The following is an 18,977-nucleotide window of genomic DNA, read 5'->3' as shown; positions in this document are numbered from 1 at the left end:
AATACCTCTCTAATAAATTTAATTAAGAACATCCAAAAAAATAGTTAATAGTTTTTCCAAATTAATCATATAATGTGTTGGAATGTAGCTTAACGATTCCGCTCTGTAAGTTTTGATTTTTTTTGTAAGTATTTTTTAATTATTATTTGTTTCTTATTGAAATTTTAGTGTACTCCTGAGGAAGCCAATAACCATTGGAGAAATATAGAGTTTTCGAGAAAATAGAATCGTTTTAATTTTTGACCGCAAAACCTGATAAAAACACCTTTTTTACTTACTAAACGGTCGATAAGATATAAAAAAAAATAAAAAAAAAAATAACTAATATATATATATATATATATATATATATATATATATATATATATATATATATATATATATATATATATATATATATATATGAAAATTACTAAGTTCTCGGGAAGAACCGCGTTGAGAATTTATAACTCGACGTTTCGGCACCCTTTTTGGAGCCATTATCAAGAGGGGTATGGTTCCGTTCGAGTTCGGGGTCTCAATCTGCCTACTCCCCTCACTCGTGACGTACCAGTAGTGTCTTGTTCTCTAGGAGAACGGTCAAGCGGCACTGAGGTCTCAATCTGCCTACTCCTCAGTGTCGAGTGACGACCTGTCTTCGCCTGTGTAGCTCCTTTTATACTCTCAGTGCGCGCGGGAACTGTATGCGCGGGAGAGGCCTGAGTGGGATCGACTGACGTGGGGATTCGCCGAAGCAGCGGTCGCCATGTTGCCGGCAGTCTTTTGGCGTCATCGCGTGTGTTTAGGCTGTGAGGGCGTTTTTCAATTTCGATGGCTTCACGGATGATTCTCGATTTTAAGGAGCGGACAGGGGCGATGGTTTTTGCTTTCTCGAAATCTATTTGGTGACTTGTCTGAATATGATGTTGGGCAAGGGCTGAAGTAGTGTCGGAATGTTTTACAGATATGGAATGTTCGTAGATACGGTTTTGGATTCGTCGGTTTGTCTGTCCTATGTATGTCCGTGGGCAACTGGAACAAGGTATCTCGTAGACACCATGGTCTTCATTGGGGATCTGGTCTTTTACGGATCTGACAAGATTGCACAACTTGGAGTGAGTAGTGAAGACGGTTTTGATATTTAGAGGGGTAAGAATTCTACTAATCTTGTCAGTGACACCTTTGATAAAAGGTAGAAAGATTTTGGGTTGATCGGGCGGCAAGTTTTCTTTATTAGATGGAATGGGATTTAGATGTTTCTGAATGCTCCTATTGATTTGGGTTTTATGGTAGCCGTTTTGTAAGAGTGTTTGCCTTATTGAATTTATTTCAGATGGTCTGTGATTGTCGTCACTAAGCCTTATAGAGCGAGAAACATGAGTGTTGACAACTGAACTGAGTTGGGCGGGGTGATGATGTGACTGGGCATTGAGATACCGATTTGTATGGGTGGGTTTTCGGTACACGGAATAGGAAAAACTGTGAGGTGGCTGTTTTTGAATAAGTACATCAAGGAATGGTAAAGACTCCTCAGACTCAACTTCCATCGTGAATTGAATACTGGGGTGTATTCCATTCAGGTGGGAGAGGAAGAGATCTAACGTATCTTTACCATGGGGCCAAATGACAAAAGTGTCATCAACGTACCGTAACCAGCAAGTGGGTAACATCCACTATATTTTCTAAGTCTGCAACAAACCTATCTAGTCTGACATCTTTACCAACACAGGGCACACTAAATTTAGGTCCCAATGATAAGAAATTTGCGACTTCTTCCGGTATGGCTATGCTAGAGATATTTTTAAACCATTTGCTGTTGTCTTTAAATACACGGTTGTGTTTTTCGTTATTGCTGTATAGTCGTTCAAATTTGTTGATGTTCGTAAGTTTTATTTTCTCAAATTCAGATCTAAATTTTCTTTTCAGACGATTTTCGTATTCACGTATCATATCAGTTGGAAGAATCTCAGAAAGTTCAGATTTGATGTTACATATAAGTCGATTATATCTCGAGATGTTATTGCAAGTAATTTTTATTTCTAATGCTAATGTTTTTCTGTTAGTGCTCGACATAAAACTGTTAATCCTATTAGTCATGCTAAAATTGTTACCTGTTGTCAATAAGTAATATAGATTTTTGGTGCCGTCTTGAACGTGTCGTGGAAACGTGTTTGATGTTCTACACCTCAATAAGAAAATTCTTCTATTGGTGACACTTGCTAGCTTGATGTTGATGCTTGACCATTGCTTCATTAACTTTGTTGTTGTATAGCCATAGGTGTTTGATATTTGTTGATAGAAACCCATCATTTATACAGAACTGGATTCGAAATCCGATGTATTTCGTGGTATAGAATATACTTGCACGGTCGGTAAATACATCGGATTTTGAATCCAGTTCTGTATAAATGATGGGTTTCTATCAACAAATATCAAACACCTATGGCTATACAACAACAAAGTTAATGAAGCAATGGTCAAGCATCAACATCAAGCTAGCAAGTGTCACCAATTGGGACCGTGCAAGTTCGGCAAAGCGACCTCTATTTCTACGCTCTGTACTTTTATTCGCACTTTTAATTATATTGGCCAATTATATTAGTCCTGGTTGCTGGATAATTGTCAAGGCCATAGTCCAAAAAAATAAGATGCAGGTTATGTTATGCAAACGTAAACAAATGTATGTAGTAAATAAAATTAGTTATTAAAATGCAGTACTGCAAGCAAAATACAATTAATTAATTAATTAAATTTACCTTTATATAATAATTGCATATCATATCAATATTGTGGAGCAATATATAATTTTTCTGCTTCAATGACAGAAGGTATGAAATATACGTCAATTTGACAATTTCAATTGAGAATATGAATTATTTAAGATAGTTGTAATATTTCTACGCGACTCGCGCACGGTCGTTTCTCGTTTCCCTTCCAAGTACTTGCACACCGCGAATAGAAGAATTTTCTTATTGAGGTGTAGAACATCAAACACGTTTCCACGACACGTTCAAGACGGCACCAAAAATATACATTACTTATTGACAACAGGTAACAATTTTAGCATGACTAATAGGATTTACAGTTTTATGTCGAGCACTAACAAAAAAACATTAGCATTAGAAATAAAAATTACTTGCAATAACATCTCGAGATATAATCGACTTATATGTAACATCAAATCTGAACTTTCTGAGATTCTTCCAACTGATATGATACGTGAATACGAAAATCGTCTGAAAAGAAAATTTAGATCTGAATTTGAGAAAATAAAACTTACGAACATCAACAAATTTGAACGACTATACAGCAATAACGAAAAACACAACCGTGTATTTAAAGACAACAGCAAATGGTTTAAAAATATCTCTAGCATAGCCATACCGGAAGAAGTCGCAAATTTCTTATCATTGGGACCTAAATTTAGTGTGCCCTGTGTTGGTAAAGATGTCAGACTAGATAGGTTTGTTGCAGACTTAGAAAATATAGTGGATGATATTCCAGATGAATCAAAGGATGTCGTACGAGCTAGAGCAACCAATATCATAACTAATTATGTGAACCACACTACAACAAACAAACCAAACCACTTCAACAGGATGTTTGAAAAAACACGCAAGTTTTTGAAATCAAATCCAGATCTATACATTTTGCAATCAGACAAAGGTGGGTGTACGGTTGCCATGGATAAATCAGAATATATGGATAAAACTGTGATAATGCTACAGGATTCTTCCACGTACACCAAATTAAACACTGATCCAACGGTGAAAATACAAACCAAATACAACAATATTATTAAGAACCTGAAATCCATAGGTGAGATAGACGCTAATGCTGCAAAACAACTAATGATCTACAACTCGATGTTTCCAAAGTTATACTGTCTACCAAAAATTCAGCTCAATCAACTCCACTACATACAACATCTCGAAATACTTGGCAAACATTCTAACTGCCACTTTTGAATATCAAACTAATTATAATGTGAAAGATACATTTACGTTTGTAGAACTAATTAAGAATGTTACAATTCCTCAAACCTATGTACCTATATCCTTAGATGCGGTTCGCTTTTCACGAATATTCCTCTCAACTTGAATATTGAAATTTTAGAGCAAAATTGGCACTTAATAGAATCCAACACCACACTAAGTAAGAATAATTTCTTTTTCGATTTTATTTTTTCTAATGTTTACTTTTCTTTCGGTGGAACTTTTTACTCACAAATCTTTGGCACTCCCATGGGCCATCAGCCCCATTCTAGCCACCATAGTTTTAGATCATCTATTTAATATAGTAATTCCACGACTACCGTTCAAGTTACCGTTCATATACAAATATGTGGATGATGTGATAAGTGCGATCCCCGAGGACTCTATTCAAACTACACTGGACCTCTTCAATGGATTTCACAAACACCTACAATTTACCGTTGAGGAGGAGAAAGAACAAAGTGTGCCCTTTTTAGACACTAAGGTGATAAGAACCACAGAGAACAAGATACTTTTGGATTGGTATCAGAAACCAACTGACTCTGGAAGATATATAAATTATTTCTCTCAGCACTCGAAAAGCCAAAAACAAAACACTGTTGTGGCAATGAAAAACAGAATTTTACACATCAGCAATGACCTGTTCACACAAAAGAATTTAAAAACACTCTATAACATATTCTTGAACAACGGCTATCCAAGTAAAATTCTTAAGCAACTGATATATAACTCAGACTTATACGACGGGCAACGTGACAACAGACCATCAGATCCCGTGATTTACAAAAAGTTGCCCTTCATAAATGGCTTAACCAACAATATAATCAAGCTGCTGAACGGAATTCCTAAAATCAAAATAGCGAAATACAATAGAATATCCAACTATAGCTTATTCTCGAAGCTTAAAGACCAGACACCGCTTCTAAATCAGAGTCATATCATCCATCAACTTTCTTGTCTCGAATGTGATGGGCAGTATATAGGACAAACATCGCAATGGTTGAAACAAAGAATAACCCAGCACAAAAGTGATTGTAAAACACACAAAAATACTTGTGCAGCAACACACCATTCCATAACAACAGGACACCAATTTAATTTGTCAGATATCAAGATCTTAGATACAGAAAGCAATTATAAGAAAAGATTGTTTCTCGAGATGTACCACATAAACAGTAATAAACGTTCAATTAATTACAAATCAGACACAAGTAGATTAAGCGAAATTTACTGCAATGTTTTAAAATTCGAAAAATAGCAGAATATTAAACAGATGGCTCGATATTGGAACTTTTGACCCTTAACACATGTGAGAAAAGATACCTGACTCAGTGCCGCCCTCGACGTTCTCGTGAAACGACATGCATAGCTTTAAGTTAAATTGCTTTATATAACATACCTACAACAATTCGTAAGTTATATCATTGTAATATTATATTTGTACCTAACTGTTAGTTAATTTTGTAGTTTGTTCCTGATGAAGATGAAAAATTAATAAATACTCATCGAAATATCGAATTCAACAGAATTAAATGTAGTTTCAATCTAAGCCACAGACCGCAATTCCCGATAATTTCAACACTGTTTTATAGTGTTATAGAATATATATATATATATATATATATATATATATATATATATATATATATATATATATATATATATATATATATATATATATATATACAGTATGTCCCTGTAAGTTGTATCCATATGGAAAACTTTTTTATTATTAATTTTACAAAAAAAAGTCATTCTTCATAAAAAGCTCTGCATGGTCCAAAACCTAAGATTCAACCATCAGATATAAAATTTTATGAATATTATACGAGGTATGTCAAAAAGTTTGAATTTCACGCAAGAGTAAAGTAGCTTTATTTTTCACAATATTGAAAATTGCTATTATGAAAAGTTGTTTGGAATTAAAAACTATATTTTAATATGCAATTACATCCTTCTAATTGAATTTTTTTTTTTGAAAAATTATGGATAACTAACATTATTTTCAGTTATTTCAGTTCTGATAACTCTTTTATTATTAATTTTACGAAAAAAAGTGATTCTTAATAAAAAGTTCTGCATGGTCTTAAAACCTAAAATACAACCATCTTATGTCAAATTTTATCAATTTTATACAAGGTACCTATGTCAAAAAATATGAATTTGGCTCAAGAGTAAAATACCTTTATTTTTCACAATATCGAAAATTGTTATTATGAAAAGTTATTAAGAATTAAAAACCATGTTTCAGTATGTAATTACATCCTTCTTATTGAAATATTTTGAACTATAAAGGTACTTTACTTTTGATCTAAATTTATCTTTTTTGACACACCTCGTATAAAATTGACATAAGATGGTTGTATTTTAGGTTTTAGAGTATTTTAGATCATGCAGAATTTTTTATTACGAATCACTTTTTTCGTAAAATTAATAATAAAAGAGTTATTAGAATTAAAATTACTGAAAATAATGTTAGTTATCCATAATTTTTCAAAAAAAAAAAAAATTTTCAATTAGAAGGATGTAATTGCATATTAGAATATAGTTTTTAATTCCAAACAACTTTTCATAATAGCAATTTTCAATATTGTGAAAAATAAAGCTACTTTACTCTTGAGTGAAATTCAAACTTTTTGACATACATTTTATATCTGATGGTTGAATCTTAGGTTTTGGACCATGCAGAGCTTTTTATAAAGAATAACTTTTTTTCGTAAAATTAATAATAAAAAAGTTTTCCATATGGATACAACTTACAGGGACATACTGTATATATATATATATATATATATATATATATATATATATATATATATATATATATATATATATATAAGATTATGGTATTCTTGACTGTATATTCAAATATCAAGCAGTGATTCTTGAGGATGCAGTCTATTTTGGCCAACAAGACACAGGAAACTCTTTGACTTACTGTCAAGCTTTCGAATTTATTTTAATTCTTTTTCAAGACATCTGTTGACAAAAATATACAAATATAAAAATTATGTAGGTACTTACAATTTTCTTAATTACTTACTAGTCATGAGATTACATTGAAAAAATTTGAAACTTTACCAAAAGGACAATTATGCACATAGGTATGAAAAATTATTTTAAAAACTTCAATTATGTTGTCATGTTTGAAATATGTCACGAAATATATAAAGTGTATATACTTTATGTAGAAGGAAAGTAAAACTAGTAACAATATAAATTTTTATTAGATTTTATTAGTTTGATCTATGAAAAATAAATTAAGTTCAATTAGTCCAGTCAATTTGTCTAAAGTATATATAAATTTTGATGTTGGATTGTATGATAGAAAATCAGATTATGATGTGCTAATTTTTTTGTTGATATGCTAATATGTAACAATAAATGTTACTTAATTTGTCTATATCGGATTTTCTATTTATACATTTTTTATTTTTCTGTATATGTGTCATTTCAAAAAATGAACAGAAGAGGTTATTTATACTCTCAAAATATACATATACTCTCAAAAGGAGTGTAGATAAGTCGTCGAATACCTGCTCCAACATCTGAAGAGCTTAAAATTGCTCTCATTGAGGAATGTACCAGTTTTCCCCAAAAGAACATAATTAGTTATTGCTAAATCGAACGATGAGTGTCATCCAGACACGTGGTAGCAACACACATTATTGAAACGAGTGATACTTGTCTTTTATTAACTCTATAATTCACTTATTGGTATAATTGTACTGGTACATCGAAATTTTCAATGCATTTAATATTTTCGTCAGGTGACGTGCTACATGAGTAACTGACTTTACACTTTACTAATACACAATTTATTTAATTTGATATAAATAAGAAAAAAATAAAAAGATAAATAAATTCTTAAATTTTATGGGTGCCCCGTTTCCTCTAACGTGCAGTGTATTTAAAATGAAGATCTATAGAAGATAATACTAATCTTCAATTTTTTTATCAATTAAAAAATTATAGTGGAGGATTATTTGATTTTCTATCCTACAAAGTTTAATTTTTATTTTATTATGTAAAATGCAAATTAAAAGTTTTTACACCTGAAAATTATTACCAATGAGCCTTAAGATACGCAATTATGAATATTAAAAACAACGAATCCTTAATACTTAAAAACTGTATTAAACCTCATTATACTAATTATTATAAAACTCACAATAACCTAAAAATAAAACTCATTTTCGACCGGAAAAGGTAAAAAATATAAAATTAAACTTGTAAACAGTGTAAAAACTCGGAAAGGCCCGAACAAACATTATATTTACTTCAAAACGATAAAGAATGTCATAATTAGTGTTGCTTAACCTTCGTTAACAGAAAAACAAAGATAAGAATATATTAACATTAATGACTGTTAGTGTCAGGTCGACTCGCATCGCTACCATGTTGGCTGTGAATACTTTTAAACAAACATGTGTAAATCAAGCGAAATATTTACATATCTATCGAAATTTATTACGAAAAGTGTCTTTTAAATTATCCGATATTGGTGAAGGTATCAAAGAGGTTACAGTGAAAGAATGGTACGTAAAAGAAGGTGACAAAGTTTCCCAGTTCGATAATATCTGTGAGGTACAAAGTGACAAAGCTTCCGTAACTATAACAAGTAGATATGACGGCGTGATTTCCAAATTGTATTACAATGTGGATGATACCGCCCTAGTTGGAAAGCCTTTGATCGATGTTGAAGTAGAGGGCAGCGAACATATAGAAAAAAAATCTGAAGAGGAATCTTTACGAGAGATAGAAGTGTCCTCAAGATCTGACATTACCGCAAATAGCCTTTGCATACCCTCAGTAAGACGATTAGCTAAAGAACATAGTATAGATCTAAACAAAGTTCAAGGAACTGGGAAAAATGGAAGAATCCTTAAGGAGGATATCCTCAAATTCTTAGGAGGATCCATAGATAATACAGAATTAATTGACCAAAGGGAAAAAGTTAAATGTGAATCGACAGAAGGTGATAACATAGAAGTAATTAAAGGATTTCAAAAATCAATGATAAATACGATGACTGAAGCTCTAAAAATTCCTCATTTTGTATATGGTGATGAAATTAAGATAACTGAGGTATCCAAATTGAGAAATATTTTAAAAAATAAACACGATAGGCAGATATCGTCACTACCATTTTTTGTTAAAGCAATATCTAATTCTTTAAAGAAGTATCCAATAGTAAATTCATCTGTAGACAAAAAAGTGGAGAATATTATATATCATAAAGCCCACAATATAGGTAAGATTTTTAAATGTTTTTATTATTGATATAGGTTGAAGTCTACAAAACAATGGTAAATTATGTAACAAAATTGATTTTTTTCAAGTATTTTTTCTCTTTTTAATAACCACCTCTAGAAACTATTTTTTAACAATATTTATGAAGTATAAAGTATTTATTCTGTATCTTAGATTTGTAACTTAATAATTCGTCTACAAATCTTTCCAAATTTTTCCATGTGATTTATCAACCGACCTTCATCTTCGTGCCTTAGGTACGACCCTGTATGTACATATGAACGAACCCAGACTATGCCTAGAAGCGAAATCACAGCTACCGAAGAAAGCATTTGCTAACTCATATACACTATGCGTCAAAAAAAACTGGTACAACTCTTATAAATCGTGTTTTTCAAGTTGTGTAAGTTGATCTTGTCACAAGTGTCATTCTAATTTCTAGGACAATGTTGCCAGTTCAACGAAAATATTATATCAAACTAGGTAAAAACGGGGCTGTGCGACAGACCGCATTTTTTAATGTACTAAAAACTACAACAATTGTAATTTTCCCTTATCTCAATTAAGTATCCATACATTGATTCGTGTTTTATTATAATTTATGAAAATATTTCAATTCAAAAATATTGATAGATAATAAATCTTGACATGACTTTAAATTATTATGTTTAATGTCAAATCGAGAGGTGTGATTAGTTTCTCGTAAATTGAAGGACAAAACTGCATTAAGTTGTGTAGAATAATAAATAAAACACACTGGAAAAATTAAAAATTTAATTTTAAATTAATACAAAATGAACAACTTTTACAGTGAACAAGTTTGGAATTTAAATATATGTACATATTACAGTTCGGAATATACATTTGAAACGTTATTTTTTTGTATTTAGATTTAGTGCAATTCCGTTATCTGTGATGGCAACAACGACGTGATTCACGAACAATAATTGTCAGTCTGAACATAGGTTTATATTGGGAAAAAAAAGTGTACCAGTTTTATATGACGCGAAGTGTACATACTAAACGTAAAACCAAAGCAGCCAAAGCTAAAACGCGATTCTAATATACCCTTTTATAATCCAATATATTTTATTCGTATTAAAATACTATTCAGTATCTTATGCACCTGTCATTTGTAGCCTAAAAATATTAAATGATCTATTTTATTATACATACACTATAATATTGTTGTTAATTAATCTATTTCGGCAAGAAACAGATTGACAGCATTAATTAGAATAAAAAAATTATAGATATTACACCACTCCAAGAAATTAACGCACCACTTAAAAAATGGGTAATTTTTGAGGTATCGAATTTCCTAAACCTGTTGTCCGATTTCAGTGATTTTTTTAAATATGTTATAGTTATAGCATTATTCTTTAACAATATCGCTGTAATAATATTGTTGCTATTAGACTAAATTAGTTGCTATTAGGTAAATTGTCATTGTATACCAGGTGTACCAATCAAACTGTGTTTTTTTCTCAAAGTTCACCACACCCTGTGGAAGATTGTAGCATTTATAAAGTACTGATATTAAAACCCAACTATAGCCTCTGATTTTCTTAACATTCATCAATACAAGGTGTTTCTAAAATAAGTGAAACAAACTTTAAGGGGTAATTCTGCATGAAAAAATAATGACAGTTTGCTTGATAAACATAATATCCACAAATGCTTCATTTCCGAGATACGGGATGTTGAAATTTTTCTACGAGATGTTGATTTATTTATTTCTCTAAAACCGATTGAGATATGCACTTGGAATTTGGTAGGTTTTAAGAGGTAGTTATTGCGCATTGTTTGACATACAACTAAGAATTTTATATTCTCCATTGGCGCTCATACGGGTCGTATTACACGTATGCACGCCAATGGTGAATATAAAATTCTTAATTGTATGTCAAAAATGCGCAATAACTACTTCTTAAAACTCACCAAATTTCATTTGGATATCTCTACCGGTTTTAGAGCAATAAATAAATCGTCAGTTTGTAAGAAAAATTTCAACACCCAGTATCTCGGAAACGAATTATTTGTGGACATAGCTTTATAAAGCAAACTGTAATTTCTTTTTCATGTAGAATTATCCTTTAAAGTTTGTCGCATACCCTGTATTGATGAAAAACATGGCTAGATGTTAAAATACCTAACTTTTTTATTATCCAACATAAGCGATTGAATCAAAAAACAGAATGTTAAGAAAATCTGACGCTGTAGTTGGGTTTTAATTTCAGTATTTTATAAATGCTAGAATATTCCACAGGGTGTGGTGAACTTTGAAAAAAAAAACACAGTTTTTTTTTTATTTTATTAACGCATCTACCACGCAGGGTCATTAGCGTATTTAGATTACTGTTACAGTTCATATAAATAATATACATAAGTTTACAATATGTGTATTACAATGTGTGTTTGATCAATTATTGAAGTAGTTGGTAATTTTTAAGTTAAGAAAGTATTTTGAGTAGGTATCTATGTTTTCTTCTAGGGCAGGGGTCACCAATTGGCGGACCGCGGTCCGCATCCGGACCGTGAGCTAGTTTTGGGCGGACCGCGATTGAATGCAGAATAAAGTGTTTGGTAATTTTGAAAATGTTTGGCCATGAAATCGTGTACTACCTTTGGCTCAACTTATGTGTGCGAAGTCGCTTTATCAAGAATGAACTTTATAAAAAATCGGTACAGATCTCAGCTAACAGATATCTTAACTCCCTAATAAGAATCAGTTGCACTAAACTCACTCAAAACTTCAGACAGGCTGTCTATAATAAAAAATGTCATTTTTCTCACTGATAATTTAATTTTGTAAAGAGTTTTCCCCTTATTATTATACATACTTATTATAATCATTAATTTTGAATTTAAGTAAACTGCTATATAAAATTGTCACGTGCTTTTTTTTATATTCATTTCCTTTCTAATATAAGTCGATTTAGATGGGAGTACTTTTCAGCTATGCATTTAATTGAAATAGTTTTCAGATTTAATAAGTTTGCAACAAACAGCTTGCATTGAAACTAATGTAGAAAAGAGAACATGTTAATTACCATTTTGTACTATGATTATTTATTTTAAATTTCTCAGTTTCAATAAGTGGATTTAAAGAAAGGGTCATTAACATTCACAATATAAATTCTTAACTGTGTCCAAAATAAAAATTTTCTTATTCGTTTTTTTGCGGATTCCTGTTCAAATATGTCCCTTTTAAACAAATCAGAAGGGTGCCGGGCGAAACAATTTTTTTAAACAAATTCAAAATTACCTTTCTGTCTTTTGCGGGCAATTTTAAACAAATAATGTCTCTTGTCATATTTCTGAAAAGTTGATAGTTTCCGAGTTATCAGCGACTAAAATCTGAAAAATGCGAAAATAAGCATTTTCGATAGGCTTGAAAACTCATATGTAAATTATTAGTGTTCAGGTGGCCAAGTACCTAAATTAAAGTTTATTTATTCCATTTCAAGATTCTAATGAGTAATCGGGGCTTATTTCGCGCGAATTTTCGCGCATAATTAACAATTAAAAACAACGGTCTAAATAATTGAAATAAGCCACGACTACTCATCAGAATCTTGAAATTGAATGTTTAAACTTCAATTTAGGCACTTGACAACCGAAAAAATAATAGTTTAAACATGAGTTTTCAAGTTTCAAAAATGCTTATTTTCGCATTGTTTGTCAAATTTTAAATCGCTTAAAACCCGAAATCTGTCAAGTTTTGGGAAAATGACAGATCTTGATTGTTTAAGATTTTTAGATCTTTAAAATGTTAAAAACATATTTTCGGGTAAACAATTTTCTGCCCAAAAATTTCGCCCAGCACCCTTCTGATTTGTATATAGGGGATAGTTTTTAAAAAAGAATCTGCAAAGAAACCGAATCAGAACAACCAGACACAGGTAGCATTAAATCCGGACCCCGGAAGTGTCATAAGTTTTCGAAACGGACCCTCAGGGAAACTAATTGGTGACCCCTGTTCTATCTAGGGCATCATTTTTTAGGTAGTTGGTTATATTATATTTCCGTCGTTCACTCTTCACTGTTTACTGTTCACTGTTTTACCTTTAGAACACTTTTGCACCTTCACAAACTAGTCTGTTTTTGCGTTGCTTTCTACTGTCTTTTATTTCTCTTCATTTTTGACGTATCGGTGTATATGTTGTAGGTATTTGTTAATATATTAATAAGTTTCGGTTAATATATTAATAAGTTTCGGTAGATGCGTCGCTATCTAAGTCTGTTTCTAGGTTACTCTGTTTTAATATTTTATATTTTATTCGTGCGGATTTGACTTTAATTTTTCGGTCCTTCAGGTAAGGATATATTTTATTTAACAGATTTGCGATCTCTGCTGTTTCTTCTGCATACGTTTTGGCGATACTCAATGGATCTGGTGAGCCATCACAGTTTTCAATAAAATTTATTACCTGTTCGTAAGTTAGAGGGTAGTTAAAATTTGGGTTATCATATAATCTTTTATTGTAACTTAGCATTTCTTCTATTGTTTTTTTTTTGTTTTGATATTTTGATCTGATTTGACTTTCTTCTCTTTATTTTTTGGTGTTATGAAATATGTTCCTCTGTAGGTGTAGTAGCCGATGGAGAGATTTGGGATATTGTGCGTTTGGTTTGTTTTCTACCTTTGTTTATATGCATTGCCTCATTTTCTAGATCAATTTTTAGGTTGTTTGTTGCTTGTGACTCTTCTTTGGTTGGGTGTATGTGTGGTTCTTGTTGTGTAGTTAGTGGTTGGATTTTTTGTTGTATAGTACTTTCTTCTTTTGATTGTTGTTGGTAATTGTTTTTTCTGGTTTTTAGAATTGGTAAATGGTTTGGAAAAAGGTTATTTGATGTTGAATTATCAGCTGTAATCGAAGTAAACGTTGGGCAGTTTTTTGTGAAGTGGTTGGTTTGCTTACATCTTTGGCAAGCTTGGTTATCTAATGATAGGTAAATCCTGTATGATGTTTCCTCATGTGTTATAAGGAATGAATTTGGTAGTGTCTGGTTATTTAGTGGAGATATGTAGGTTTGGCGTCTGAAACTCAAAATGTGCTGGAATTGCAGTGTAGATGTACCTATTCTTAGGAATGTTAAAGGTGACTGAAGATTTAAACCATATGATTCTAATGCAGATCGAGTGTGGGATTGAGGGACAGACACTGGACAATACTAATCGCTGACTTGGGTTAACAAGTCTGCGAGCCTGTAAGAGTTGTTGGTTTATTTTAATTTTTTCATTTTTGTATATAAAATCCTCAACTAGTTTTTCGTTTGCTAAATATATACATACTCTGTTATTTGAAAACCTTGAACAGAAAGTAATGTCGGTTGGTTGTAGCAAAAGATTCAGAGCAGAGAGGTAATCTTCTAGTTTGGTATTTTCAATTGCATCAAATATAATTCCTTGTTTTCTTGATGGAAATATGTTTGTGTGTGGTGTTTGGTTGGTTACGGAAGAATATGTAGGTGATCCATTTAACTGATTTGTAGAGGAGCTATTTGGAGTATTGTTAGTAGTAAAAATTTCAGGTTGGATAAAACTATTCATTTTAATCATCATTTTTGTTTAATCACAATACGGTCCTGGCAAACAACTTCTGTAGTCCACAGTAAACAATTTTACTACTTGTCTTAGCTTTTGTAGGTTATCTGCTTAGGTATATTCCGATATGAATATATTATTCGATAATAATAATAAAAACTGTTAACATTAAAGTGACTTACTGTATCTGTGGTGTTTATTGTTTAATATTACACTATTTAATCACTACTTAATGAAATATTTGTTAGTATTACACTGGTTTTTTGAATTAATTTTGAGAGTTCGATTTTAAACACGTTTTAGCTACTATGGTCAGGGTTGTACTGAAAAAACGCAGTTTGATTGTTACACCCGGTATACAATGACAATTTACCTGTATAGCAACAATATTATTACAGCGACATTGTTAAAGAGTAAGGCTATAACATATTTAAAAAAAAATTACTTAAATCGGACGACAGGTTCAGGAAATTCGAGACATAAAAATGACTCATTTTTAAGGTGGTGCGTTAATTTCTTGGGAGTAGTGTATTTGTATTGTAAACAAAAACGAAGAAAAATATCACTGACAATTAATAATGCCTAGATTCTCACTGTACAATAAACATTGCCATGATGAAAAGTCATAATTTAAGTGCTACTAACACTTTTATCTATGTTAAGTGCTTCGCAGAGTGGTCAGGGACTAATCTACAACAAAAATCGTATGCGCACTTTAATTCCATATTTACTCTGGGCTAATTAGCAAAATACAAGGAAAAGTTATTTACCAGCAATTTTATTGCTGGAATCGAATCTAATTATTGTACGTATTAATAATATAGGTATGCAAAGTCCGCAGATAGTGTTCTACTTTTTTTATAAACAAAATGGCGCCCGAAAATCGTGTTTTTTTTCAATTTTTGCTCTATAACTCCAAAGATTTTAACTTTACACCCAAAACACCCAAACAAAAATTGACCAAAATTAAATTCTGCACAGAGACGTGTTTTTACCGATTCAGTTCGACGAAAACTTTCCCCGGAAAAAGCGGGTTTTTCCAAAAAAATCTTTAATTTTCAACTAAAATTTTAGATAAGTAATTGTTAATCAATATTTAAATAACTTGGTAATGTAAAAGCCCTCTTCGTATAGATTATAATTCCAGAAGCCCATGGAAATTGAATAAACAGTTTAGCAACAATTGAATTGTTAATTAAAAATTTACGGTCGCTATAATAACAACAATAATTATGATGCATAAGACTAACTATGATTTTTTCATAAAAAGACACTATACCCATCTAATGTACTTTACAGAATTGAAATTAAACTATTTAAGCGGCCTCAGGAATATTTTAAAATTATAAACAATTTTTTGGCTTATAAACAAATAGAGTATCTCGGGAAATAATAAACTAAATTAAATTATAAAAACAGTATTCTAAAACCAGCGGCAGGATGCTTCTTTTAAAAGAAAAAACGTTTAATTATGACGAGTGGTTCCTGAGATAGAATCGGTCAAAGTTGACCGGGATTTACGGCAAAGATATAAACAATAGGATCATAATTTTCAAACCATCACCTTTTTATTTTTGTCCTCTTTCTTCACACCAATTTTCATATCTTTAAAATACTCATAACATATATTATTATAATAAAAACTATCGATAATACGTGTGAAAATTGCCAAAAATAGCAAAATTCCAATCAAAAATTAGGTTGGAGAAAATGTAACCCTTAAAGCTCAAAATCGGTATACGTTAAAAAATGCATTTTCTCGGCTTCCCATGGAGCAATTTCCTTCATTCTTTTTTTGTTCCCTAATAACTCGAGTAGAGTCATCGAACTAACGCATTATTAAATGTCAAACTTGCTTTTGTTTTGTTATAATAAATTAATTTATTTATAAGAACAGAAAACTATATATTTTTTCCAGTTGTAGGCTTTTTTTAGATAAACTTACTACAGGTGTACCTTTTAAAGTTAAAAACATAAATATTTTCATTTGAAAGCTGTATAATTATTTAAACAATTTTTATTTAAACAAATTAAAATTTTGTGTTATAATAAATAAATTAATTTATTATAACAAAACAGAAGCAAGTTTGACATTTAATAATGCGTTAGTTCGATGGCTCTACTCGAATTACTTGGGAACAAAAACAGAATGAAGGAAATTGCTCCATGAGAAGCCGAGAAAATGCATTTTTTTAACGTATACCGATTTTGAACTTTGAGGGTTACATTTTCTCCAACCTAATTTTTGATTGGAATTTTGCTATTTTTGGCAATTTTCACACGTATTATCGATAGTTTTTATTATAATAATATATGTTATGAGTATTTTAAGGATATAAAAATTGGTGTGGAGAAAGACGACAGAAATAAAAAGGTGATGGTTTGAAAATTATGATCCTATTGTTTATATCTTTGCCGTAAATTCCGGTCAACTTTGACCGGTTGTATCTCAGGAACTACTCATCATAATTAAACGTTTTTTCTTTAAAAGAAGCGTCCTGCCTCTGGTTTTCGAATACCGTTTTTATAATTTAGTTTAGTTTATTATTTCCCGAGATATTCTATTTGTTTATAAGCCAAAAAATTCTTAATAAATTTAAAATATTCCTGAGGCAGCTTAAATAGTCCAATTTCAATTCGGTAAAGTACATTAGATAGGTATAGTGTCTTTTTATGAAAAAATCATAGTTATTCTTATGCATCATAATTATTGTAGTTATTAAAGCGACCGTAAATTTTTAATTAAAAATTCAATTGCTGCTAAACTGTTCGTTCAATTTCCATCGGTTTCTGGAATTATAATCTATACGAATAGGGCTTTTACACTACCAAGTTATTTAATTATTGATTAACAATTACTTATCTAAAAGTTTAGTTGAAAATTAAAGATTTTGTTGGGAAAACCCGCTTTTTCCGGGGAAAGTTTTCATCGAAGTAAATCGGAAAAAACACGTCTCTATGCAGAATTTAATTGTGGTGAATTTTTATTTGAGTGTTTTTGGTGTAAAGTTAAAATCTTTGGAGTTATAGAGCAAAAAAATGAAAAAAACACGATTTTCGGGCGCCATTTTGTTTATAAAAAAAGTAGCACACTATCTGTGGACTTTGCATACCTATATTATTAATATATACAATCATAAGATTCGATTCCAGCAATAAAATTGCTGGTAAATAAGTTTTACCAAAAATGGCCTATTCTCCGATAATCAGCCCAGACTAATTATATTTATTTAATGTATTATCGTTGATTGATAATTATACCACTACATTAATAGTTAATAATTAAATATTAATATTAATTAATAATAAAAACACCTTGTATATTTATCTATTAACGGTATTATTTAAATTATTTTAAAAAGTGCATGCGATTTTTGTCGTGGACTAGTCCCTGACCATACCGCGAACGCGCTTAAATGTGTTGGCAATGCTCTGACGTCAGAAATCTTGAATGCCCTAAGCGTGTTTTTGTAGTAAAAAGGATATACATTTCTATTTCATAAAATAAAAAAAAATAAAAATGTATACCATTTTTATTCAGTTGCAATGCGAAGGCAAAGCAATCTTATTTTTCACTTAGAATACGGAGCGCAGTACAGCACTCTGAATCGTCGATTTTCGACTCTTGTTGGAGTCATCATCGAATAAAGTATCCCGAATAAAGTACGTGCCTCCTAGTGGCGGGATACGGGCAACAATACATTGGCTTATAGGGCAGTCCTTACAGTAGGGATCCTGGCCTATACAGAAAAATGCGGGCGGGTGTGGGGTAATACTGCACTTTGGTTGCATTGATGGTGTATTCGCTAAACGTGCAAGGCAGGGTATGGTGCTGAGAGAAAAGGCATTCAGGCATCAAATATCCAAAAAATCTTTTCAGGCCATAATAATGAAAAGACCTTCTCCAACGCAATAAAAACTTATACTGAAATGATGGCATCTCCTGAAGTAAAATGTTCCGGAAGTAAAATGAGCCTCCGTTCGGATCTCCGGGTGAGGACTATCTGAGGGTGAACACCATTACAGGTTAGAAAAATCAGGATAGGGTCTTGGAATCTTGGTAGTCTTACAGGTAAGAGTCTGGAGTTAGTGAATGCGCTCAAACGAAGAAGAGTTCAAATTGCTTGTATTCAAGAAACTAGGTGGAAAGGACAAAGGGCAAAAGAACTAGGTGAAGGATACAAATTGTGGTATGTAGG

The 18,977-nt window shown here is 31.4% G+C and overlaps 2 protein-coding genes across 3 annotated transcripts in view; one reads left to right on the top strand and one right to left on the bottom strand.

Annotated features, from left to right (window-relative positions):
• LOC126880251 (nuclear receptor-binding protein homolog) overlaps positions 1 to 18,977 on the bottom strand; it is an 842,193-nt gene that overhangs the window by 170,750 nt on the left and 652,466 nt on the right. The window lies entirely within an intron of this gene.
• LOC126880252 (lipoamide acyltransferase component of branched-chain alpha-keto acid dehydrogenase complex, mitochondrial) overlaps positions 8,303 to 18,977 on the top strand; it is an 89,811-nt gene continuing 79,136 nt past the window's right edge. Inside the window, exon 1 of one of the 2 annotated variants that reach the window (XM_050644020.1) lies at positions 8,303 to 9,228. In XM_050644020.1, the coding sequence (XP_050499977.1) occupies positions 8,337 to 9,228 (892 nt within the window). In that variant the 5' untranslated portion in view covers positions 8,303 to 8,336. The remainder of the gene's footprint in view (positions 9,229 to 18,977) is intronic. The other variant, XM_050644019.1, reaches the window with a different exon arrangement.

This window comes from Diabrotica virgifera, chromosome 2, assembly GCF_917563875.1.
Source record: "Diabrotica virgifera virgifera chromosome 2, PGI_DIABVI_V3a".
NCBI classification, from domain to species: Eukaryota; Metazoa; Arthropoda; class Insecta; order Coleoptera; family Chrysomelidae; genus Diabrotica; species Diabrotica virgifera.
Note: the sequence above shows the minus strand (reverse complement) of the source record. Positions and strands in the feature narration are given on the sequence as shown.